The sequence below is a fragment of the Crotalus tigris genome, unplaced genomic scaffold (genome assembly GCF_016545835.1).
Source record: "Crotalus tigris isolate CLP2741 ecotype Arizona unplaced genomic scaffold, ASM1654583v1 scf7180000017551.9496454, whole genome shotgun sequence".
Taxonomy (NCBI): domain Eukaryota; kingdom Metazoa; phylum Chordata; class Lepidosauria; order Squamata; family Viperidae; genus Crotalus; species Crotalus tigris.
Window position 1 is genome coordinate 6,845,877 of NW_024096469.1, and position 26,195 is coordinate 6,872,071.

At 40.7% G+C, this 26,195-nt stretch overlaps 1 protein-coding gene across 5 annotated transcripts in view; it reads right to left on the reverse strand.

The window, feature by feature from the left end:
- TBC1D16 (TBC1 domain family member 16) overlaps window positions 1–26,195 on the reverse strand; it is a 75,558-nt gene that overhangs the window by 36,958 nt on the left and 12,405 nt on the right. For 3 of the 5 annotated variants that reach the window (XM_039345796.1, XM_039345772.1, XM_039345780.1), the window contains 2 exons: window positions 21,892–22,135; window positions 16,305–16,929 (listed from right to left, as the gene is read on the reverse strand). In XM_039345796.1, coding sequence (XP_039201730.1) covers window positions 16,305–16,929; window positions 21,892–22,072 — 806 coding nt within the window. In that variant the 5' untranslated portion in view covers window positions 22,073–22,135. Of the gene's footprint in view, window positions 1–16,304; window positions 16,930–21,891; window positions 22,136–23,122; window positions 23,169–26,195 lie in introns of those variants that run through there. The other 2 variants (XM_039345789.1, XM_039345812.1) reach the window with 2 other exon arrangements.

The window sequence follows — 26,195 nt, forward strand, 5'->3', positions numbered from 1 at the left end:
TAAACTTGCCTTGATCATATTATTTTTGACCTTTTTATTAAAATTATCTTGCTTCCTCTTGAGATACTGGTAATTAGCCTAGATAAATTTCCCTATCCTATGGTAAAGGAAATCTGCAATTTGTATTGCTCTGAAGAATGAAAATGTTAGTCTCTATTTTGTATCTTTATCTTCTGAACTTTCTAAGTCAAGGCAGTACCTTTTTCTACCTGGCACCTATAGTTGGTTTTTATGTCCCATTTTGGCCCTAAGAGACACGCCACTGATGTCCCGATGATACTGAGACAAACAAGAATTTTGAGGAAATGTTAAAAACCTATTTTGTTTCTTCTTTTTACTCTAGAACAAGCGTGCCCAACCCATAGGCTACATGAGGCCCTGGACAGTTAGTAGTGTGGCCCCACAGGATAATAAAAATATTAAACAATAAAAGAAGTTTGTTATTTATATACATTAACTATATTATATATTTTATATGTAGCCCAAAACAATTACTCTTCACTCAATGCATCCCAAAAGGTTGGACAACCATGCTCTAGAACAGGCATATCAAACTCGCGATGTCACGTGACGTTGCGCAACGTATCGGGCCGATTTTGCCATTGCCAGCAATGGGGTGGGCGTGGCTTCCATGTGATGTGTCCGGCCCATGGGCCAGCAGTTTGACACCCCTGCTCTAGAACAAGACAATAGTCTTAAAGCAACCACTGCATCAGGTTATATTTATAAAGTAATAAATTACTGCACAAAACCAGGCCCCAAACCATTGACCTTGCCCACTCAGAAAGATTCTGGGATTACAAATGGAGTACTACATCTTGTCACCAGCCACAGCTTGCCGATCTGTGCCTTATGCACAAATCGCATTTGTGCTGTGATATACACTCTGACCCTCAGATGACAAAAGGTACGAAGGCAATGGAAGGTTTACATAATATTACTGTCATTACATTGCAAAAAGAGGGTATAGCCAGAAAAAAGTCAAATGTAAGAAAAATAGCCTCTTCTGTCATGTTCAAAATGACAATTTAGAAGCAATTTTTGAAGGGACAGTTGGAGGGCCACACACAAGGCCCTTGAAGAGAGTTGCAATTCAAGTGCTACGTGCATATCAGATTAGGACACTGAATCCTGTCATATATCTCTATAATTCTGATGGAAAAATGCTATCACCAGGCCCCTTGGGTTATTTCTGATGAAAGTCCCACATTATTTGCCCACCTCCCATATAGCAAAAGTAACAGTAACCAAAGAGAGTAGACATAAGCACTTCTCATGTTATGATAGATTGAAGTATTCACATATTACCATAATGGATTTATAAAGCAAGGCTAGGCTTAATGTACTCTCTTATATGGATGTCCATTTCTTCTTCCCCCTATTTCCTTTCTTTAGTAAGCATGTCTATTAAGGAAAGGCTATAAATTATACTGGCTTATTTGGGAGGATAGACAGGGAGTGGGAAGGGCTTACAAACAAGAGGAGGAAGAACAACCTCCTCTATGGTTTTGTGATCCGCATTCAGATTGTATTTTTATTGGTTTTTACTGTAAACTGCCTAGAGAGCTTTGGCTTTTGGGTGACCTAAAACAATAAATGAATACATCTGGAGGCAACTATCTCCAACTACAGTCAGTGGGCTAAGACAGAGGTCCCCAACCTTTTGGGCACCAGGGACCGGTTATGTGGAGAGAGGTTTTTCTGTAGACTGGAGGGAGCGTGGTTTTGTATGCTGCCTGCATCCCGCAAATGGGGCTTTGCTTGTTTGTGTGGCCCGGTTGGTAGCATGCTGCGGCCCATTACCAGTCCACGGAACCGGGAGTTGGAGACCTCTGGGCTAAGAGACTATGTGGGAGAAGACTGAACAAAATCAACAGAGCAAAGATAGCAAGAGAGGGATGGAAAAGATGGAACAAAATAGAGAGCTTGTTGACTGTCCTATTAAGGTCCAGAAATCCTGACCATATTGGTGATTTCCCATGACTTAAATTTAAAATTAATTTTTATACCGGTTAGTTATTAATAAAATGAGAAATCAACCACTTCACAATTATTATCAAAGCTGCATTTATGTTAACAATCCGCTGAAAACTGTCACTGCTTCCTTGTTATGGGAACTCATAAAACTCATATATATAAAAAGAAGTCACATGAAAAAGAGCCTAGCTAAAATAATCCTTCTGTCGTTTAAATGTTTATCCTATCCATCACATTCCTCTAACATTTCCTGGTTTTGATCCCAGTTCCTTGAAATGGTTGCTAAAGGCATCAGTGACTCTCCTCTTCTTCTTCTCCTTCTCCTTCTCCTTCTTCTTCTTCTTCTTCCCCTGAAAGACAAATATCAGCCCTGGCAAAGCCACAAACAGCTGCTCAACATGTAAAAGAGGCAATATTTAAACATGAATCAAAATGGATAGACACTTAAAATCAAGGTTACACTTCTCAAAGATTCAAGAATTCACCCATATTAGATCTGGAACAGAGGATAAAGGACTGGAGATGGATTACACTCGTACAAAGTATAATTAAAAAATAGGAAGATTTGAAAAGATATATTTGCTGATTGAACTACTGATACCAGCCCAGAAATCCTTTCAATACAAAAAATGCCTCACACTATCTTGTTCTCCTTACTGAATCTATTATTTGTCCTGCAAGTATTGTAACATTATTTATTTATTTATTTTATACCACAATTTTTCTGCGAGGAGTCGTTATGCTGATTTCTGGCTGAAGGATGCTATCAGAGTGGATAACAAAATTCATGTATCTTTGGCTTATGGGCAAGACACAAAAACTCCATAGATAAGGCTGCAAAACAGTCTAGTTGGCTCATCTGCAAGCCAGTCGGAATTCATAAAGCAAAGCAAGGCCTCAATTTTAAACAAAATTTAAAGAAGTAAATCCCACATTATTTGCTTATGCGCATCGCTTTTTCCCCAATTGCTCTGCCAGTAATTTTGTCTTCCGCTTATTCTGCAGGGAGCCAAGCCATGCCACAACAACACACGGCACAACAACATGACGCAACACCACAAGTCTTGTTGCTACAAAGAAAGCAGCCAGTGGGAACCTCACAGACGCTTGCCTACTCCCTTCCCAATACATCCCCTGAACAAGAAAGCAATTTAATAATGAGAAAGGTGGCAAAAAATAAAAAAATAAACAGCAAGGACTATGCAAGGATTGCGTCAAACCAAACTCAAGAGGGGTTGCCTCTGGAGGACAGCATTTTCTAGGCCTACATCAAGTTAGGCTCTCTGAATTGAAGCCACCGGTTCTGGTAGAAACTACCAATGTAACACTACTGCAGGAGTGCCATTGGCTGATCACAGCAGCTTCGGTCCAGTCAACAGAATAGCTGTGACTCTAAATACAATAGCTCATTAGCATACTTTTTAAAAAGCAGCCTACCTTTCGCCTAGGTGACATATGCACAGATTAGGGGTGGACTCTAAAATACCACCTGCCACCTCGATTTCCATTCAAAAGTGATTTTGGAACAAGCTATATAGAATTACTACACCAGCTGAAAACACTTTTTTTTTGGCTGAATAGTGCCTAATTTCTCTAAGTTGTCCCCACGCAGCAGCCCTACTTGCTAAAGAAGTACCTTTAGCTACTTTGCTGGCTATTTCCTTTTGTCCAATTTTGTATTCCACAAAAGAAAAACAACTTTAAAATTAGAGGATGTGCTCACAACCTTACATTAAAAAAAGTACCTCATGTTCATATCCTTTAACTAAGCAGGTTTGGTGCAAAGAATGGGTCTCCACCCACTTCTGTATGAGCCATCTGCATGTACAGGTAGTCCTCAACTTATGACCCGAATTGAGCCCAAAGTTTCTGCTGCTAAGTGAGACATTTGTTGAATGAGTTTTCTCCATGTTATGACTTTTCTTGCCACAGTGAATCACTGCTGTTGTTAAAGTTGGTAACACGGTTGCTAAGTGAATCTGGCTTCCCCATTGACTTTGCTTGTCAGAAGATTGCCAAAGGGGATCACATGACCCCGGGACACCACAACCATCATAAATAGGAGTCGGTTGAAAAGTGTCCGAATTTTGATGAAATGACCATGGGGATGCTGAAATTATAAGTGTGAAAAACGATCACTAAATGAACTCTTGTAATTCGAGGACTACCTACCTGTACAAATAAAAAAGTGAATGCTGATCAGGAGCTGTTTTTCCCCCTCTGATTTCCTATGATTATTCTGATTGATTTATCAGGGTTATAGACTGCCCTAAATCTGAACTCTTCAGGAGGCTTACAGATAACTTCAGCATAATAAACCATCAAAGATTTTTTTAAAAAATGCTTGACAATGCATTTCAGAAAAAAACAAAAGCACAGCTAGCATGATATTTTTTTTTAGTTGGAACGGACTGTCTCATAGACTCAGGACTGAGTACGCAGGAACAGAGGCAGACAGTCCTTCAGGTAGTTGTGGATGGCTTTAAAGCAGAGACAAGCAGCACTTTTTAAACTTTAAACCATTTTCTGGAAGGGGAGACTGCTAAGGAAGGGTCTCTGATAGAAAGAACAATATTGAAGTCAGTGGATTTTTTGTCTGTTTTGTTCAAGTCTGCTTTCCTCTCATTGATATGATAAAACTTGTGGAAACCAAATACATATGTTTTATTTATTTATTTATTTTAAGAAAAACATGCAGCTGAATGTTGACAGCTTGCTACCCAGTTTTATCAGCATAACTTTCAGGGCTTCAAGGATCAGGAATCAATGGGGTGTTGGGAGACCCACTCCTAATTTAAAAGTTAAATGCAATACTTTACACTAAACTTGGACACATGCACAGCAGATTGCCAAGGACAAGCATAATTGTACAAATCACTTCCAATTAAGTTTGGTTTCCCATTTTAAAGACTGAAAGTTTCAGACTGCTTAATAAATTGGGCTTACATGCCACTTCAATCCATAGATTCTATGCAACCTAAACACTCTATAAAATAATTAGATTAAATTTTTTATCAAAAACAAAAACTATAGCTCATTACTGTCCATCTAGTGTACTCCAACCTTAACATGGGGGCAGTTTCTACTAGCCTCTCATGTTCCATTTACAAAAGCCCTGAGAACAGCCAAGTCTTAACCACCTTCAGAAATATCAACACAAACAAAGGCAACTTTGTCTCTGGTGGCAAGCTGTGGTAGGGGAAGGGGCCATAAAAGAAAAAGACTCACCCCTGGGGCCCCTCCCATCAAAACCCATAACAAGGAGGAAGAATCAACTTAAAGGGAAATACATAGCAGCACTTTCTCCATGCACTTGGTAGTCTATTACTACTATTAGCTTTGGAACAATTTATCTTCAAACATAATTTGATACAGATCTTGAGTTCTGTAACCCAGAAGTTCTGGTGAATGACTTTTCTGAATTAACTGTGGCTCATGTGAAGAAAAAAAAAAAGAGAGTACATGAATAGAAAAAAACCATCTTGGCTTATAAAATTAAAAGATTATAATCAGAATGAAATGATTATTTTATGGTTTATATCTGTGTAATTACGGTGGCCCTGCTGAACAAAGAGATGCTGACCATTTTAGACATGAAATCCCTTTGAAATGTGCCAGTAACATGGTCAACCACAAAAGGGCTTGATTTTGCTGAAAATCAAAAGGAGGAAAGGGGACAAGCTCAAATTAAGGTTTATTTGTAGAGCACTGGCCTACTCTAAGGATGCTACAGAGAAACATAGATGTGAGGACCACTTGGAGAAACAACAAAACTCTCACTTCTCTTTGAGCTAAAATAAACCAATACTGATGAGGGAGATATATAATATATCTCCATGAAAGAGAGCATCTGGGTTTGGGATGGTGGGAGTGACAAGATGAACAAGATATATCTGGAACCTGAATGATGCAAATGCTGTGCTGGGCAAACACCTCAAGAATAAATAACCAATGGAACTGGACAAATTACAATCAAATCAAACTTCTACAGAGAGGGAAAAATAAATACTGCTATGGCATATCAAAACAAAAACTAAGTTATTGATCTTAAAATTAAAGAAAATTAGGCATAAACATTGACACTTCTCAGCACCTGCCTTATTTAGTAGGTAATAACTTGTTCTTACAACAGGGGAACTTTTAATATGATCTCAAGCTCTGTAAATTAGTAAATACTAGGTGTAAGTCAGGGGTCCTCGAACTACAGCCCATGGGCCACATGCGGCCCGACTTGTCTTTTTATCCAGCCCGCCTCAACCTCCCAGGCAAGCCATACAATTGCGAGCAGAGAGTGGGTGGATGGTGGCAAGAGCCCCAGCCAATGGCGGGATGGCAAGTTGGTGGGAGAAGATTTTTTTTCCCAGTTTCTCCCTCACACGCCCAAGGGGATGCTCGTGCTTTGGCCATGGCCCCTTCCTCTCCTCCTCTCGCTTATTCGCGTTTTTGCTTCAGGGCCGGGCTGAGAGGTTTAGGTCTTGCTTGCAGCCTCGGCCTTGCTTAGGGCAGCCAAGTCTGGTAATGACGACACCACTGCTGCTGCTTCTTCTGAGGCGGGTCCCTCGTTAGGCGCTATGGGACGCGAGCCCAGCCTCCGCCACTGCTGCCGCTGGGAAGACGCAGTCGGCCTTTGAAAGAGCATCCCGATCCATGAACGGGGTGTGTGCCACGTCCAGGTGAAGTCCCGAGAGGTAGGCAAAGCCGGAGGTGGTGGAACAGCTCAGAGGAATCGGAAATGTCGGTGCTGTTGGTTGAGAGAAACTTCATTGGCCTTTAGGGTCCAGGAAAGGGTGGAGGAAGGATGGGGGCATTGAGATGTGCCCCATGGGAAAGAAGAATGAGGTCCTGCCAGGCAGGTTCTTCTGCCCTGAGACGGTCCAGAATGCCAATCAAGGAGAATATTTCTGGCTCAGGATTAAAATGAAGGGTCCTTGGGGGGGGGGTGTCTCTGAGGATGGTGGTTTTCTTGCAGATGTTTCAGGACCCAAAGTGGGATAATAAATGAACTGATGGTGTTACCTAGTTTGGGTTATGAGACGTCTGCAAGAAATGCTGAATGGAAATGGCACCTTGCCTCTCTGACAGATGTAACAAAACTACTCAACAGTTTCAATGTGCAACTTCAAGGAAAGGGGAAGCTCATCTGTGATATGCATTCACATGTGAAAGCATTTGAAGTAAAATTGGACATACTCATTAAACAAGTGAGGGAGGAAAACTTCTGCCATCTTCCCACAACTCAAAAACTATTTGCGGAAAAAACAGCAGTTGCATTCCCAAAGAAAACATGTGTGGATTCACTGGAAATGTTGTATATTTTCTTCACTTAAAAACTCATTCACTAACTAACTAATTCATTTTCTTCTTTCATTTTTTCATTTTATACTTGGTTTTACATTGTTCTATAATCATTATTTTTTTTCAAACTATAGTCCGGCCCCCCCAACAGTCTGAGGGGCAATGAACTGGCCTCTGTTTAAAAAGTTTGAGAACCCCTGGTGTAAGGTAAACCCTCAATGTAAAAAGTGGCAATCTAACAGAAGTATGCACATACAGGTAGTCTTTGACTTACAATCATTTGTTTAGTGGCTGTTCGACTTACAATGGCACTGAAAAAAAATGACTTATGATTGTTTTTCACACCTACATGGTGCAGCAACCCCATGGTCACATGATCAAAGTTTGGACACTTGACATGTATTTATGATGGTTGCACTATTTTGGGACCATGTGACCATCTTTTGCGACCTTCTGACAAGCAAAGTCAATGGGAAAAACAGTTTTACTTAACCATGTTACTAATTTACCAGTTGTAGTGATTCACTTAAACAACTGTGGCAAGAAAGGGCATTAAAATGGGGCAAAACTCACTTAACTGCCTTGCTTAACAATGGAAATTTTGGGCTCAATTTTAGATGTAAGTTGAGAACTACCCATACATGAGTATATACACGCACATATATAATTTATCTAAATATCTACAGTATCTCCCACACTAGTACATACTAGCATCTGTACAACAAATTTAAAAATAAATTACAAGAACTGGTGTAGAAAAAAAAGAGTTGTTGTGTTCAGTTGATGTGTGATATGTGCAGCGGTTCCCCTGGCAAATAATCAGATAGGCACCTCTTCAAAATCAATTGTCCATGTTTAAGTGACCATAAAGTGCATCTTAAGCTCCAACTCATATAAACAAACTGTACCTTAAATCATGGTGACACTCTTGCAGTTTGTGTAAAAAGGAACAGTGTTTTAGATTTTGCATTTGGATGACCTATTTAACCAGTGACAATATACCCAAGACTCATTTGGAAGTCTGACATCTCTTGGGCAAAGCCAGAAAAGCATGTGGTAGTCTCAGAGCACCAGTGCAGTGGGTTTGCTTCATAAACTCTTCAGGATTACATGCGATGGCCTGTGCAATTATTTTTAATCTAACCTTGACTGTAATCACTGAATATATGCAATACCTTTAATAGATCTAGCTCATTCATCTTTATAGGGATTTTTTTTTAAAAAAAGTCCTATATTACAAAGAATATTAGTAGGCCTTTAGTCTGTTCCAACACAAATCTTTTTATCGTCTTCAGCCAGTTTGAATGTTTAGCAGAAGCACAGGAAAAATCACCCCCTAATTAACAAGACTTCATCTATTCAATGCTACTTCCCAATATTTTTTTCCTTAAAACTCACCTATTAGGGAGCATGGTAATTGTTTTTCATTCTTTTCAAAAGAGCCAAAACAGCCATGTTGGCCATGAGAAAAATACCACACAGTATTAAATAACATTCCATCTTTCATAGTCCATCTTTCATTCATAAGCTCAAGCAGCCTATAAAGTACATTTTTCTGATTTTCCCCTGACAACAATTTAATCCTGGGGGATAGGATGAGCTGAGAGAGTGACTGGCCCAGTAGCTAGTCACCAAGCAATGAATGCTCCAACACTGGAAGTTTTTAAGAAGAGATGGGACAGCCATTTGTCTGAAATGGTATAGGGTTTCCTGCTGAGCAGGGGGTTGGACTAGGTGATCTCCAAGGTCCCTTCCAACTTTATTATTATTATTATTATTATTATTATTATTATTATTATTATTATTATTATTATTATTATTATTAAGCTTCCAGCTTTGAATGTGGATTAGAATATGGGTATTCCCTAGTTCCAGTCCAACCATCACACCAACATCTTTCTTTATTCACCCAACTGAAATTCAAAAATAGTATATAGGTAGTCTTTGACTTACAACTACAATTAAGCCCTAAATTTCTGTTGTTAAGTGAAACATTTGTTAAGTGAGTTTTGCCCCATTTTACAACCTTTCTTGCCACAGCTGTTAACTGAATCACTGCAGTTGATAAGTTAGTAAGCCAGTTGTTAAGTGAATCTGGTTTCTCCATCGACTTTGCTTGTGAGAAGATCGCAAAAGGTGATCACATGACCCCGGGACTCAGCAACACTCATAAATATGAACCAGCTGCCAAGCATCTGAATTTTGTTCACATGACCATGGGGATACTGCAAAAATTGTAACTGTGAAAAAATGGTTTAAGTCACATTTTTCAGTGGCACTGTAACTTTGAACGGTCACTAAATGAACTGTAAGTTGAGGATTACCTATATACGTTTTTAAGACAACCTAGAGTACTTATTTGGTAAAAAAAAAACAACTTGGAGAAAATGGATGATAGCATCCAAGTCACGCCTAGTCTAGGTCAATGAACCTTTTAGAGACTGGGTGCCCAAAAACCGGCCCCGACCCCACCCCTGCCCTACCCCCACCCAGCCCCTGCCCCACCCACCCGCAGGGCCACTCACCACCTCTATGGCCCGTCGCAGATCGCCCAGGCAGCCACGTCCTCCACCCACGCCGCATGGCATCAACTGCACGTGACGGAGCGCAACGGCAGAGTCTTGTCCCTGCTGCCCTGCTGCCATTTCCTTGGCTGCGCTACTCCACACGGGCCACGCTCAAGGGCGACTCTCCTCTGGGGGGGCTGCTGGTGAGAAGTGGGCTGCAGGAGGAGGCAGGGGTGGGGCAACGGCGCATGTGCCCTCTCTGAGTGCCGCCTCTGGCACACATGCCATAGGTTTGCCACCACTGGTCTAGGTTATAGTCTTAGATTGTGGGAATCCTCTATGTGGGCTGTTAATCAACTACATTCTTTGTTTAATATGGATTTTCATTCTTTTCAAATAAGCAAGCTTTATAGTCTCCCTTGGCATTTCAAAGGCTATTATCATATAAACTAAGGCAATCTGCTGCCAAACAAATATCGGGAAGGTCTTAGAACAACTGCTTTGGGGGAAAAAACTATAGCTTGTGTCAAAAACCCCATTTCCAATTATCCATTTTGCAATATAACTGGTAGGCCGCATGAGGGCACTCGCCTCTTACACCGAACGTGAATAAATTCACAAGCAGGCAAATGTATGACCCGGCACTAAATTGGAGCGTTGTGACTTCAGTCACATTCTACAAATAAAATATACATTTTCATCCTAGAACAGCAGATGCTCAGTTCACCCCAGGCAAATTGTATTAGAAGGAGATCACAGCATTGAAACAATAATATGCCAAGCCACGGCACTGTAGCTCTAGAGGAAAGCAGAGAGAAATCAGCTAAGTCATTTTTATAATGCTGGCTGTCCAGACTACATGGCTGGGTAGTATTTATATAATCAAAATAGTTCAGAAGGGTGTGCAAATAATAGCGATCTTCAAAATTCTTGATTAGACAAGAAGTTACAAAATGCAACATAAAGGGAAGAAACAAGAAGGCCCGCAGAACAGGCAAAATGCTTCATGAGCCAAAGTCATACAGTACAACTCTTTTTAAAGTTACACAGGTAACAGCATAATGAATGTAACTCATTAAAAACATATGCAAGGTGGTGAAATATAATGGTTATATTTTTTTTCATAAAAATAAAATTATGTTGTACCATAGAACCAAAATTTCTCCAACCTGAAATAATAGTTGCTTATAATCACAAAGAAATCCAGATAGCCATATAGAAATTATTCTCCATGTAAAGATAATAATAACAATAACGATAACAATTATAATAACAATTACAGTAGTAGTAGTAGTAGTAGTAGTAGTAGTAGTAGTACCATAAAATATAAAAAGAAATAGAAAATAAAGAAGCTAAAATGGTCTGGGACTTTTTTTTTTTTTTTTTTTTTTTTTTTTTTTTTTTAAAATTTTATAAATTTTACAAAAAAAAAAAGAACAATACAGAACAAAAAACAACATATACAAAAGAAAAAAAAATTAAACAATACATATAAAAAAAACCCCCACCCCACACCCCTCCCAAAAACCCTCCCTTCCCCCCCCCTGAGCTTCCCAGAGCAGAATATAGGCTTAAGAAATAATAATAAAAAAAAATAAAAAAAAAAAATAAAAATTAAATTAAAAACTTTATATTTATATATATAAAAAAGATATCTATAATATATATAAAAATAAAACTTATGAAAAAGCTATATAATATTTTTGTATACCCAATCTAAATTGTATAAATTTTATCCATTTGTCCCAGATAGCAAAAAACTTCTCTTGCGTTTGTTGCTTTAAGAAAGCCGAAATCTTTGCCATTTCTGCCAGATAAGCTACTTTAAAAAACCATTCCTGCAATGTAGGCAAAGATTCCTTCTTCCAATATTGTCCAATTAACAGCCTCGCGGCTGTGATCAAGTTTAACATCAATACAACCTCCTTTGTATCACAATCTGTAACAATACCTAACAAAAATAATTGCGGAGTAAATTTTACCCTCCTTCTAAAAATTCTCTGGATATTCCACCATATTTTGATCCAAAATGCTTTTATCTCTCTACATGACCACCAAATATGATAATAGGAAGCCTCCTTATAACCACATCTCCAACATTTAGGTTGCACGTCAGGGTACATGTAAGACATTTTTTGTGGATCAAGGTGCCATCTATAAAACATTTTATAAAAATTCTCCCTTAGATTCTGTGCTTGAGTAAATTTGACATTTCTCACCCAAATAGTTTCCCAGGTGTCCAATGAAACTGGCTCACCAAAGTTCTGCGCCCATCTAATCATACAATCTTTAATTAGTTCCGTTTCTGAGTCCAATTCAACTAAAACCCCATAAATTCTCTTAATGTGGGTTTGTCTTTGATCCTTCAGTTGCTTAATAAGATTTTCATCTTCTCTAAGAAAACCCACCTTACAATCCATCTTCCATCTATCTAGTAGTTGCCTATATTGGAACCAAGAATAAGTAAAATTTTCTTGTGCTAATTCTTCCCGTGATTTTAATTGCCAGTTTTGTCCATCCCATTTAAGTAAATGGTCTGGGACTTTTGAATTTAACAGATAAGCATCTATCCCATACACTCCAAACTTAACAATTGTTGATAACAAAAAAGTCTGGATAGTGGACATGGCATACCTGAAGACAGCAGAAGAGAAGAAAAAGCACTGGAGGGAAAATCACAAAATACCAAGACAGCAAGACCTGCAGATAGAAGTAGAACAACTGTGGCAAAAGAAAGCAAAGATAGTGCCAAAAGATGCCTTGGATACAATCCCTAAACAACTGGAACATCATTTGAACACTATCACCATTAACAAAATCAACATTAGTCAATCACAAAAGGCAGCTTGCCGTAAGATCTGCAACAATACCCCTAACACCATCAAACAGCAACATCTGCTTCTCCCAGGTCCTTGGGAAAGACTCAGTAGGTGGATGAAAATGCCAAATCCAGTCTTAATACCTGGCTGACTGTGCAATAATAATAATAATAACCATAATAACGTAAGACCCAATGAAAGGGACACCACCAGGAAACTCTAGGCCAATAACATGCTTGCCTACAATGTTTACTTTACTCAAAGGCATAATAGCAAGTAACATTACTACAGTACTGCTGTTATTTACTACAGCTTAGATTATTTATTAGATTATTTAGGAAAAAAATAACATAACATCCTTCTAGTGGAACAGAAGGAAATAAAAGGAAAAACAGTGGAACAAAGGATCACTTTCTGATTGATAAAATGGTTTTGAAGAATTGCAAAAGGCAAAAAAAAAAAAAATAGTCTGGTTTGCTTACAAAAAGGCATTTGATTCATTACCATAGTTGGACCATCAAATATTAGGAAACAACTAGTATCAGTAAAAACATTGGAATGTTTATAGACAAAAATAATGAAGCAATATAAGACTAATTGGGGATTGGAAATGAAAAATGTGAGATTCTCAATATTAGGAACGGCATCTTTCAGGGTTACTTATTATCACCCTTATTATTTGTCATTACTATGTTCCTGCTTTCAATGTTTTTAAAGAAAACAAATCTTGGCTACCAAACAGCAAAAAATGCTAACAGAATCTCACATTGGCTATATATCGGATGATATATATCAGTGGTTCTCAACCTTTTTAACGCCGCGACCCCCAACCGGTTGTAAGTCGAGGACTACTCAACCGGTCGTAAATCGAGGACTACTCAACTGGTGCAGCACCGTTTGCAGAATGGGACTTTTGGCAGGCTCAGCAGGCAGAGACAGCCTGGACAATTCCTATTGGCTTTTGAAAGCCAATAGAATTAGACTCTATTCAAGAGAGTCTATTCTATTGGCTTTCAAAAGCCAATAGAATAAAAGGGAGTAGCACAGCTAAGGAAAAGGGAAAAAATGGCGGACTCCGTTGTTTGGCGACCCCCGTGAAATGGTCGTTCGACCCCAAATGGGGTCCTGACCCACAGTTTGAGAACCACTGATATATATGGAAAATCCGAAATCCAGTCACTGACAAATATAAGGATTTTTAGGTATAGCAATGGAATTTGGCCTAGAGAAATGTGCTACACTAGCAATAAATTGGGGTAAAATCTGAACAGTAATAGGATGAAGCCTACAAGCATAGACAAGTTAAAAAATGTGATTAATAAGAAATGCAACCACATAAGGAACTTTCCCACAAGGGACCTTCTATGGCTGGGTACAGAAATGAAGCTCTAATCTTCAGGATCCCAGCTTCTTTTCTGCAGCTCATCGCAGGATTACTCCTCAACTCTATGCACAGAAGGGAACTCCTGCAGTGGACCGGTGAAATGAAGCTTGAATCCCAAAGATTTGAGCTTTATTTCTGGAGCCGCCAGAGGAGTTTGTCTCCCCTCAGGGTGGGGAAGAGAACTACTCTGGCAGGCTGCAGGAACAGAGCTGGGATCTTCAGGATCTGAAGACCTTCGGAATTCCTGTCCTTTCCATGAGTGAGGGGGCTGCAGAAATGGGTTCAGTTTTTCGCTTTGAAAAAGGTGCCTGTCAGGAGGGAATCTCAGCTCTTTGACAGAGATCAAAGCAGTTACAATTTTCTCTACCGGATTCTCCATGAGTTTCTGGGGAAGATCACTGCTTCTTAAGCGTGGACAGGTTGCCAAGCAACCAGATCACAATCACGTGATGGGAGGGGCAGCTCAACATTTTACAACAGCCTGAAGTGCTTTATGGGCTATAAAGCACCCTTTCCGAGGCAACTGTACTTTCAAGCAGTCATTAAACAATCAGTCACAAATTGAGGACTCTGTACATTGTTAATTTCTACAAAAGATCAAGTGAAAGGTGGATAAAGATAAAACCTGGCAATAGCTTACAACTGGAACACTGAAAAAGAAACTGAAGGGTTGATTTTGGCTGCTCAAAAGCAAATTATTCAAATTAATGCAATCAAGGTCAAAATTGAAAAATTGTCAAATGATTCAAAGGGCAGATTGTGCAAAGAGGCAGAAGAAACGATAGATCATATGCTCAGTTCATGCAAAAAGATCACACAAACTGATTATAAAGAATGACAAAATGCTTCACGGGAACATCTGTAAAAATTATCATGTGCCAATAATGAAAAATTGGTGGGAACATGGAGTTGAAAAAATAGCTGAAAATGAGTAGGTTAAAACTGCTTGGAATTTCCAAACATAAGGACTTTGCTCATAACACACCAGATTTAACTGTAGTCAAAAAGAAGGAAGTATGGATAATTGATATGGCAATAGCAGAAAATAGACAAGAAAATAAAGAATTGGAGAAGATCAGAAAGTATCAAGCCCTGAAAATTGAAATGGAAAGATTATGGCAAAAACCAGCTTGATAGTCCCAATTATTGGCTCACATGGTGCCATACCAAATGATCTTGGACAGCACTTAGAAAATCTGCGCATTAATTAAAATTCTATCTGTCAATTACAGAAGGCCACAATGCAAAAATCCACACATATACCAACACTGATATATTACAACATTCTAGGTTTTTAGGAAGAACTTGATGCCTACACCAGCTAAAGAACTGGCAGCTGTGATTTCACATTTTTGTGTAAATAATAATTTATTAAATTTGTATGCCACCTCACACTCAACAATTCTCACATCAAAGGAGAAAGATAGAAAGATAGAAAGCATAATGAGGCAAAAAGGTCTCACTTTTCCTTGCCAAAAGTCTTTATAGCTCTTCTAAATAGCTTTTTTACCAGGTAGGTATATTCGCTATGAAAATGTATGAAAAACACATATTTAAATAATAAGCAGAGCATCTTCAGACAAGAAGTATGGCTAATATCTCGAACTATATGTTCACTGACATGGGCATTTCAAAATAAATAAATTGACAGCACAAATGACAATCTTTGATCTTCTATCTACTGCATTAAAGGAATCACTAAGTCAAATGACAAATTGATTCAGTGCTTTGATGTCTCTGTAGAATTCTTAAGAGAGATTTCCACGACAATCTTATAATCCTTTCATGGAGTAAATCTCAATGAGTTCAATAGAATTTACATCTGAGTAAACACGCTCTACTTGCTCTAATGAAAGCTAATGTTAATGCCCCTCTGAACTTGAGGTAAAGTTTTCCCCTGTTCAGTCATATCTGATTCTAAGGCATGGTTCTCATCTCCGTTTCTTGGCCAAGGTAGCCAGCATTGTCCAAAGACATTTTCTATGGTCATGTGGCCAGCATGGCTATATGTCAAAGGCGCATGAAATGCCGCTACTTTCCTACCAGAGTGGTGCCCAATCTACTGACATTTGCATGCTTTCAAACTGCTAGTTGGCAGGAGTTAGGTGGGGCAGGGACAGGAGCTCACCTATTGTGTGGTGCTCAGTCTCGAACCTGGGCTGTCAGCTTTCCAGCCGACAAGTTCAACATCTTTAACTGCTGAGCCATCCTTGCTAATAACAGAGAGCAAATTATTCTAGAATCGGGTGATTACATTTATGGGTGTTGCCCATTTTGTTTTGAACTGGACTCTGTTCAATTAGCACAGGAACATCAACTCACCGGTTTTCATTAACCAGGAACATAGAGCTAACATTTTCCACAAGTGCTTCACTTATGGGTGAGAGGCAGAATGGAGAAGAGAAGGCATCTGAATCCGAGTCAAACGTGCTATCTTTGCTAACATCATCGGCAGACAACTCCAAAGAGCCTTCATCTTCTCCTGTCACCAAATGGCTCTCCAGCCCTTCCTCTACGGACTCCTCTAATCGGTTCTGTTCATCCTGAGAACTGATTGTCGATAAAATTCCTGAGTCACTGTGAGCAGGCTGAGCGGAGCTGTGAATGTTGCATGTAGCTGAACAGCTGTGGGACAATTTGTCCCCTTCTTCTGAAGGGGGGCTGACATGAGCCACATCCCTCACCAGCTGTGATACAGTCAAAATGTCCTCCACATCCTTTGGGGTCTCAGCTTGCTTCTGCTCAACAGAAGAAGCCTGCATAGGGATGCCAAAACCCTGAGTGTGTCGGTTGCGCTTGCGGGGAGCCTTGCGGACAGGGGAGCTCTCGGGCGTGATGTAACGGAGAGCTTCTTCATCCTGCCTCTGAATACGGGAGTTGGGGACCCAAGCCAGGATAAGCGTGGTTCCAAGCAGCTCATCCTTCTCCATATACAAGCACAAGTAGCCTGCAAAAGAAGACAGGGACTTAGACTTATAGCCAACCCTCAGCTTTCTGGACTTCCCATGATGTGGAAACACAGCTATTCCTTTAATTTCTAGCAAGTGACTGGCCTCTTCTCAATGCTACCTTAACTGACTCATTCCTCATGATGTGTTTCCTATTATCCAAATAAACACCCAGAACAACCCAGTTGGAGTTCGGTATGAGGTTATTAGTCTTGATTCTTTCTACTGTTGTTTCTGCTGTTGCTTTAAATTGTTGTACACATCTTTTCTTTATTCTTTTAATCTTAATGCTTTTTTTTTATGCTGTTGGCTACTTTGAGCAACTCCTTTGCAATCAAGTGCAACCTAGGTATTTAGGAAGCAAATACCATGCATAAATTCACAACTCCTGTATACATATCGCTAGAATTTTTATTGATTTTTTTTCCTATCTGTTCATTAGCTGCAAGTTAGCCTTGTCAAAAACAAGGGACACGTTTCTTCTGTAAGATGAAAAATCACAGCAGTCTTGTTAAAATCAATGAAAGTAGCTGATATTGTGGTGAATAAGGTGACATTGCATGCTTTCCTAAGCTGTTCTAATGTCTGCAATGGAACTGTTCCACCCCATTTCCTAACTCTTTCATTTCTGAAGACTCCCTCATTCTCATGCCGAGTGCTGACCTATTGCTCCACAGAGGTTGAGTCTCTTTTCTTTGAAATCCCCTGTACAAGGGTATCTGGGAAATATAAAAAAATTTCTTGCTTCCAATTTTCTTATTCAAATTTCCATAATATCTTTCAGTTTTCTTTCTGATAAATACAGGTAGTTTTTGACTTACAACCATTCATTTTGAGACCGTTCAAAGTTACAACAGCCCTGGAAAAAGTGAAGTATGAGGGTTTTTCACACTTATGACCATTGCAGCATCCCCATGATCATGTGATCAAAATTCAGATGCCTGTCAACCAACTCATATTTATGATGATTGCAGTGTCCTGGGGTCATGTGATCACCTTTTGCCACCTTCTGACAAGCAATGTCAATGGGGATGCCAGATTCACTTAACAACTGTGGCAAGAAAGGTCGTAAAATGGGGCAAAACTCACTTAACAAATGTCTTCCTTAGCAACAGAAATTTAGGGCTCAATTATGGTTGTAAGTTGAGGATTACCCGTAATATTCTTTTTTGGAATTTTTAAAAAGAAAGTAAGAATTAAAATAAATGTTATTAAGCTGCCATACACCCTAATGTTTTTCTTAAAATGCCATCTATCCCAAAAGTTTAGGCACTTAACGACAATGACTTCAAAGTGAAATGTGGACTCTGCTGTTAGGATCCAACTCTGTCCCCTTCATATTTATGTCAGCATTTCACTTGCAAGGATACAAAAGTCTACAGAGAGCATAGAGAATGGCCAGTAGAGAGACCTGCTACCAAGGCAACGGCCAGATAAGCAGGGCTTGAGCCCAGGCCAAGGAAATAACTGGAGAAAACCAGCCCCTCTTTAGTTCACAGAAAGGGAAGGCGGGAGAGCACATTCTGATCTGCAAACTCCTGTTATTCGAGCTGTTACAATAAAAAAAAAACTCCTGACCTATATAATTATTGATTTTTTGGGTCTGGTCCTCCTTGATGAGCTGTCAAAGCCAATCTGAATTGCAATGCAAGTTTCATCACTTGCCCACTTTGTAGCTGCCTATGCCAGAGAAGGCCAAAATGTCAGCTTCTGTTGACGTCCTGCCTTGCAACAGTCAGAAACTGATTATGAATAATAATAAAAAAAGAATGGCCTCTGAACACAAAAAGCAGCCTGCATTTCTTTGAAACTATGCCAAGTGCTATAAAGGTAATCAAAATCCAAACAAAAGAAACACAGATAGTCCTCAAATTACAATGGCAATTGGGATCATGATTGCCGCTGCTAAGTGATACAGTCATAAAATGCAACGTCATGCGATCGTATCACTTAGCAATGAGAATCCAGGCAATCCAATTTGTCCCAAGACATATGGGTCATTAATCAAAAACTGGAGGGTGTCCCCAGTCAGGAGCACAGGGCTTCCATAGGAGCGGAGGTTGCCACAAGGAAGAGAGGCCCTGGCAGGTCTGGCACAGTTCATGTGCATGTTGTGGGCTGATGCAGTGCATCATGAACTCAGGAAAGCGGGTAAAGAAGGCAAAGGGAGGCCTGGGAAAGAGGGGGTGAGGTACATGCATATGTGCAAGCGCAGAGAGACTAGGGAAAAAGGCCACGTGTGTCTGTGCAAGCACAGGGAAGCTGGGGAAAGGGGATGTGGGGTAAATGTGTGTGAGAGTAGGGAGGCCAGAGAAAGAGGATGCAGGGTATGTGCAGGTGTGCAAATGTAGGAAGCTGGGGAAAGAGGATGTGGGGTGCATGTGTGTGGATGCAAGGAAGCAGGGAAAGATGGCAGGGATGCATGTGGGCAACAGCAGCAAGGCCAGGAAAAGAGGACATGCACACACTCAGGGCAACGAGGCTGCGGGAAGACTTATCCAACTGATTTGCAACCTTCTCTGCTGGCTTTTCTATTAATTTTGCTGGCAAAGGAGGTCACTAATGATAATCCTGTGCAGGATGCTATAATCCAGTGGTTCTCAACCTTTCTAATGCCGCGACCCCCAACCGGTCGTAAGTCGAGGACTATTCAACTGGTGCAGCACCGTTTGCAGAATGGGACTTTTGGCGGGCTCAACAGGGCAGAGACAGCCTGGACAATTCCTACTGGCTTTTGAAAGCCAATAGAATTAGACCAGCGGTTCTTAACCTTTGTGTGACGGCGACCCCCATCACACAAAGGTTATGCGCATGCGCGGCGATGGCGCGCATGGGGGCGGGGCCCCCGCACGTGGCGCGCATGCGTGGCGCGCATGGGGGGGCGGGGCCGTGCACGACACGCATGTGCGGCGGCGCCCTGTGCGCGGTGCGCATGGGGGCGGTGCCCCCGCGCGCAGCGCACATGCGCGGCGGCACCCCCGGAGGCGCGCCGCCACCCCCACGCGCGGCGCGCGTGCACGGCGGCGCCCCCCGGAGGCGCGCCGCCACCCCCACGCGCAGCGCGCGTGCGCAGCAACGCCCCCCCGGAGGCGCAGCGCGCCCCCGGAGGGGACAAAATGGCGGATCGCCACCTTTGGCGACCCCCGAAAAGAGGTCGATCGACCCCAAATGGGGTCGCGACCCATAGGTTGAGAACCGCTGAATTAGACTCTATTCAAGAGTCTATTCTATTGGCTTTCAAAAGCCAATAGAATAAAATGGAGTAGCACAGCTAAGGAAAAGGGGGAAAAAATGGCGGACTGCATTGTTTGGCGACCCCCGTGAAATGGTTGTTCGACCCCAAATGGGGTTCCGACCCACAGGTTGAGAACCACTGCTATAGTCGGTCATAGGTGTGAGCTGGCTGCCAAGTGTCTGAATTTTGTTCACGTGAGCACAGGAGCACTGCAGTAGCCAGAATTTTGTTGAGATGGGTGGCTATAGAAATCAATCAATCAATCAATAAATCAATCAATCAAATAAATAAATACTTTGAGGACTGTTCACAAGTCCTTTCATTCAGTGCCATCATAACTTCTAACTGTCACTAAGCTCAACCAACTCGTAACTCGAGAACTACTTGTATTTCATATTCAAAAGAATATATGAAAATATGAATTTGTTTCAAATTCTAGCTAGGTTCTACACACAAGTATTGGGGAAGCAATATGAAACACTAATTTACATTTTACTAATACAAGACTTTTGATAAATCAAATTAGACATTATAGTAGAGGCTTCTACTGCTGTAGGCATAGCGTCATTAACTGTATGCAATAGGAATAGTCATCATGCTCTGAATTTATATCCCTGCTATAAATCAGCCAGACCTGGAAACAAATTGGGTGAATACTAAATACCATAAATGCACTGGGTTAGAATACAAGAGACTGTGAGTTCAAGTCCCGCCTTAATTTTTTACTTAATTAAAAACATTTAATTAAATGTATTTTTTTAATTATAAAAATAATGCTTTGTTTTTCTCCCTTTCAGTTTGCATAATATTGCAAAGTGAACAGCAGAATGGGTATTATACAGATATAAAAAATTCATTTGTATTTTTCTGATATTTGCCAAATCACATAATGATGCTTGTTGGCTGAAAAGATTCTTCTTTGTGTTAAAGCTTATGACAGCAAAACAAACATTACAAAAATCTAATTCTGGATCTTCTTAATATACTTTAATCCTAAAATGAGGTTCCTGTTTTAGAAGTTTTAATATAGCATATGCCACCTCATACTCAAGCTAGAAAAACACAAAGGGAAAGAAATATTTTACGCTGAACTAGGAAAGTCAGACAAGGAATAGCTGAGGCACACTATCTTGCTGGCAAGATTTAGCCACTCCCCTTGGATCCATAAACAAAGGCGATACCAGCTGGAGGTATACACGGCGAGAGATGAAATAGGTAGTAAGGGAAACTTAAGTAAATAGCTGAAGCTCTCTTCAAGCATTTTAAGTAAGTATGGAGGGGAGGGACGTTACACTTCATTCCTAATGGTCCATATTGACAGGGAAGGCTTGAAAAGGAGGTGGGATTCAAATATGTGAACAACCGGTTCTCTGTGTGGGTGCTGTTTCTGGAAGTCCATTCTGGGCCTGGGCAACAAAAAATTAGCTACCGGTTCTGCCGAACTGGTGTGAACTGGCTGAATCCCACCACTGGTTGTGACCCTACTGACCTAGGTACAGTACTCCAATCCCCAAAACAACTGCAACTGTATTTAATCTCATACATTAACACCTGTCTTGAATGTTGCTGATAACAAAGGGAGGTCAGAGAGGAGCAGGGCAGAACTGAAATGCATGGCCCAGTTCCCTCTACACTTACAAGCATTAGATGCCTGAAGAGGGCTTCAGAGATTCTGCTACACACATAGTCCTAAAGAGATTTCTTGATGTTTGCTAGCCGTCCTCACCTGGATGATGTTCCACAACACCTTGCAGCATCTCAGGGGGGTGGACACAAACATTGTTCTTGGAATAGATAATCTCTCCATCCAAGATGGAAGACGAACCACCACAGCTGCTGCTGGCATTTAAGGTCAGGAGATCAGATGCTTTGGAAGAGGCACGACGGAGGAGTTTTCCCAGAGACATTGCCAAGGAAATGTTTCCATTCTCTATCAGCTTCAGTCAAGCACCTAATTCAGAGAGTAAGGTCTGCCCAGGGAAAACAAAAAGCAAAACCACACATATACACAAATTAGAACAGATACAATGAATAGGTAACAACAGAAAGACACATAGCTCCCCTCTTCTCATTCAGGTAAAGTATTTTGGTTGGGATGGCATCAGAAGCTGCCTGACCTTTATGGTGTCAATCACCCTATTAAAACTCGGTAAAGAAAACTCAACATTAAAATCAAGTCTTCATCACACAACTTCTATTTACAACTTTAGGTGACCTCTTGTACCTGACAAGTGCTCACCACAACTTATGCCACATTGGGCCTTTCTAAACTTGCCGCATGTTTTAATAATTTCCTTCATGATATTAGACCTGCCATTGTTTTGGATAATATCAACATTTTTCTCATTCAAGCACTGGCAAACAAAATACTGCTTCACTTCTAGATGTATGGCTTTGACCTCAGCTTACTTTGTCTTGCAGTTGAGCTGAGATGCAAAGATGCAAACTAATTTAGGAAATGTATGAAATCTTCTCATAAGCCAGTCACATAAGAAATAAATAAAAAGCAGGTATTATGTAAAATAATGGATGCTGCAGTAGGGCTGTCTCTGAAACAAATATTCCCAATGAAGAATTAATTTTAACTCAGAAAGGTGTTGACAATAAAGACATTTGCATCTGTTTTTTAATTTGCTTTGTTTCTTTATTGGATGAATACTTTAAGTGGATCAACACAAGAATGCAACCAGGACCCTATTGTCACTGCTGTAGCATAGCAACAAAGCTTTGTGAGCATTGCCTATGAGTCCTGTTGAATATAGGCCTGAAATAGCACATGCCTGCCATCACCTGCACAATATATGAATTTACACCTGCTCTACTGGAAAAACAAATGGGAGGAAAGGTTGCCTCTTGGAGGCATGCACAACTTTCCTTTTGTGCTGCAAAGTGAGCCAGCCTAGCCTTTTCTAATTTACATGGCCTTTAAAGCAACTGTAACATTTGGGGATACCAACCAAGGCATTGCAGAGCAGCAAGTGCTTTTTGGTCTAAGGATGGCAACTAAAAGACACAAGAAAAAGACAAAACAGAGAAAAATACTGGCTTTAATTTAACCTTGTGTGTCTGACTTGTTAAATAATTCACAAGAAAGCAAGCTAAAGAGACTGGAGCTATAACTAACAGATACAATGAATATAGTATCTTGCCTGCTATAATTAATAACTGCCTATACCAGTGGTGGCGAACCTATGGCACGGGTGCCAGAGGCGGCACTTGGAGCCCTCTCTGTGGGCACACATGCAGTTGCCCCAGCCTTGCCTCCCCCCGCGATCCCCTTCTCTCCAGCAGCCCCCATGAAGGAGACTCGCCCCCGAGCGTGGCCCATGCGGAGCAGCGCAGACAAGGACATGGCAGCCAGGCAGCATAGGCAAGACTCTGCCCTCACACCCCATCATGCAGTTGATGCTGCAGGGTGTGGGCAGAGGGTGTGGCTGCCATAGTGCTGCTGGGCTGCCTGGGCAATCTGCGGCGGGCCCTGGAGGTGGTGAGTGGTACTGTGGGCAGGTGGGGCGGGGGATGGGGGCAGAGCAGGGGAGGGGCCAGTTTTTGGGCACTCGGTCTCTAAAAGGTTTGCCATCACTGACCTATACTGTACTTTGCACAGGAGTGAAAGAAGGAGGTACGTGGGGGCAAAAAAAGAGATATGTGGGTTCAAAGAGAGAGGCATTCCCAGCAATATCATCCTCCTCAAATCAACAAAGCAATAAAGGAGGTGGTCCTTGTTTAATGACACTTGTTCTGTGCTGAATGAGTGGTAGTTACAAGTGGGTAGTCATGCTTATTTTCTTATGAGGTCTATACTAGAAAAACCATGCAGTCCTTGCTTAATGATTGCAATTCTCATCACTAAGTGGAGCAGTCACATGTTTTTTTGACTTATGACGATGTCACTTAACAATGGAGTTTCCGTTCCAAATTAGCATCTTTCATCTATGGTGAAGGTGTGCTGTGTACAGCAATAAATAAATATTTCCTGCCCATTCCTTAATCTATGACCTGTTTTCTTCTTGTTCCAGTCACTTGCCAATCTTATCACCTAGCAGCTAATTTATGCAAAACCAGAGATGAAGCAGTGGGATGTATCTTTTCTTTAGCATCCTTTTCAGAGGTTGTGTTTGCCAACTGGCTTAATCTGGTTACTGAATTAACCCTTTTTCTTCCGGGTTTATGGATTACAATGAACCATCAGATAAGATGGGGTTGCATAAGGCACTAAGGTTAAAATGAGCTTAATGTCCAAATGCAGCCATCAGGGCTTTAGTAGACCTGGTTAAATGCACGGAGGGAATGCAATCTTTCTACCATATATCATCTGGCATGGTGCTGACCACAGCATCTCAATCATCACTACTAAAATGAAGAAATAAAACTGCACAGGTTTGAGTGCAAATTCTTAGATGTATTCCGGTTCTTAAGACTAGGGCTTTGTAATGAGCTTTCAAAATTCTCCATCAAATATATGGGAAGAGAAATTGAATGGAAGTAATGGAACAGTATATCTCAGTGATTCTCAACCTTTTCTTCACCATGGAGCCCCTTTAAATAACTTTTGCGGCCACAGACCATGGCCACAGACCCCCCAAGATTTAACTCAAGATTTACATCATAACCTTTCTTCAAGCCTACATGGACCCTCTATGATGACCTCGTGGGGTCCCAGGATTCCTCAGACCACAGGTTGATGGCCACTGCTCTAGAGTCATGGTGATCCATCACTGCAGGTTCTAATCAAGTTTGGACAGCCATTTCTCTGGGATGGTATGAGGAAACCTGCTTTGGGGTTGGACTAGAAGACCTCCAAAGTTCCTTCCAATTCTGTGCAACAATTTCTGATGAGCAAAATTTTAGCTGGGATAGTAGCACAAGTATTGAAACACCATAAGGGGAGGCGTTACCTCCTGCTATATTACATTGGGATTTAACTGATGTGTAATAATCCAGAAGTTCCAGACTGAATGAGCATTGAAAGAAAAGATATTAAAATTCATCCTGTGACCAAAAATCATAATAATAAAAAGAGAACGAGTATGATACTCCACTCAGGACAATTAATCTGAAAATCTATTTCCCACTGAAGGAACATTTAGAACTTTCATCAGATAGAATGAGAACAGATTAAAAGAAAAACATGTCATGTTTGAGCCAAGTGAACTTGAATTAAGCAAAGCCTTTCTGAAGCATTATCAACAGACCAGGATGGATTTAAGCCATACAGGTAGTCCTCACTTAACAACCATTTACTTAGTGACCATTCAAAGTTACAATGGTGCTGAAAAAAGCGGCTCACTCCTCACACCATCACAGTTACATGATTGTGATCCAAGCACTTGGCAACCAGCTCATACTTATGGCCATTGAAGCATCCTCATTTGTGACCTCCCCAGGGGGCTTCCAAGAAGCAGAGTCAATGGGAAAGCCAGCAGGAGATTGTAAGTCATGGTCATAGCCATCATGGTGAAAAAGGTCATAAAATTGGGTGTGGTCACGCGATGCCTCACTTAATAACTGCACCACTTAATGATGAATATTCCAGTCCCTGTTGTGGTTGTAAATCAAGGATTACTTGTACAGTTCTTATCATGGCAGACAATACTGAGATATTCATGCTTCTCTGAAATGCAATGGAAACATTTACTCTGCATGAAAAGAGTAGAAAAATGGGAAGCTTGGACATGAGGTACAAACAGCAGCACTAGGTTTCTCTCTGCTTTCACAAAGCAAGGCAGCAATCACATATCTTTATTTTCCCCATGTATCTTCATTTTTATTGGTTTCAGAAATAAATCTGTTGAAAATCGAGAGATTTTTCTCCAGGACATTTAAGAAAATAACATGCCGTTCATTTTGATAGAAACCCAGTTCCATTGCTACTCAAGCTCATTTCAACAAGGAACTATTAATGAAAATATGCAATTCTTAGATTTAGTGATTATGAGGATTAGGACTATCCAATGTAATTCTTCTTTTTTGAAAGAACAAGATATCGTAGGCTGGTTGATGTAAAGACCACTACAGGTACATTCTGGA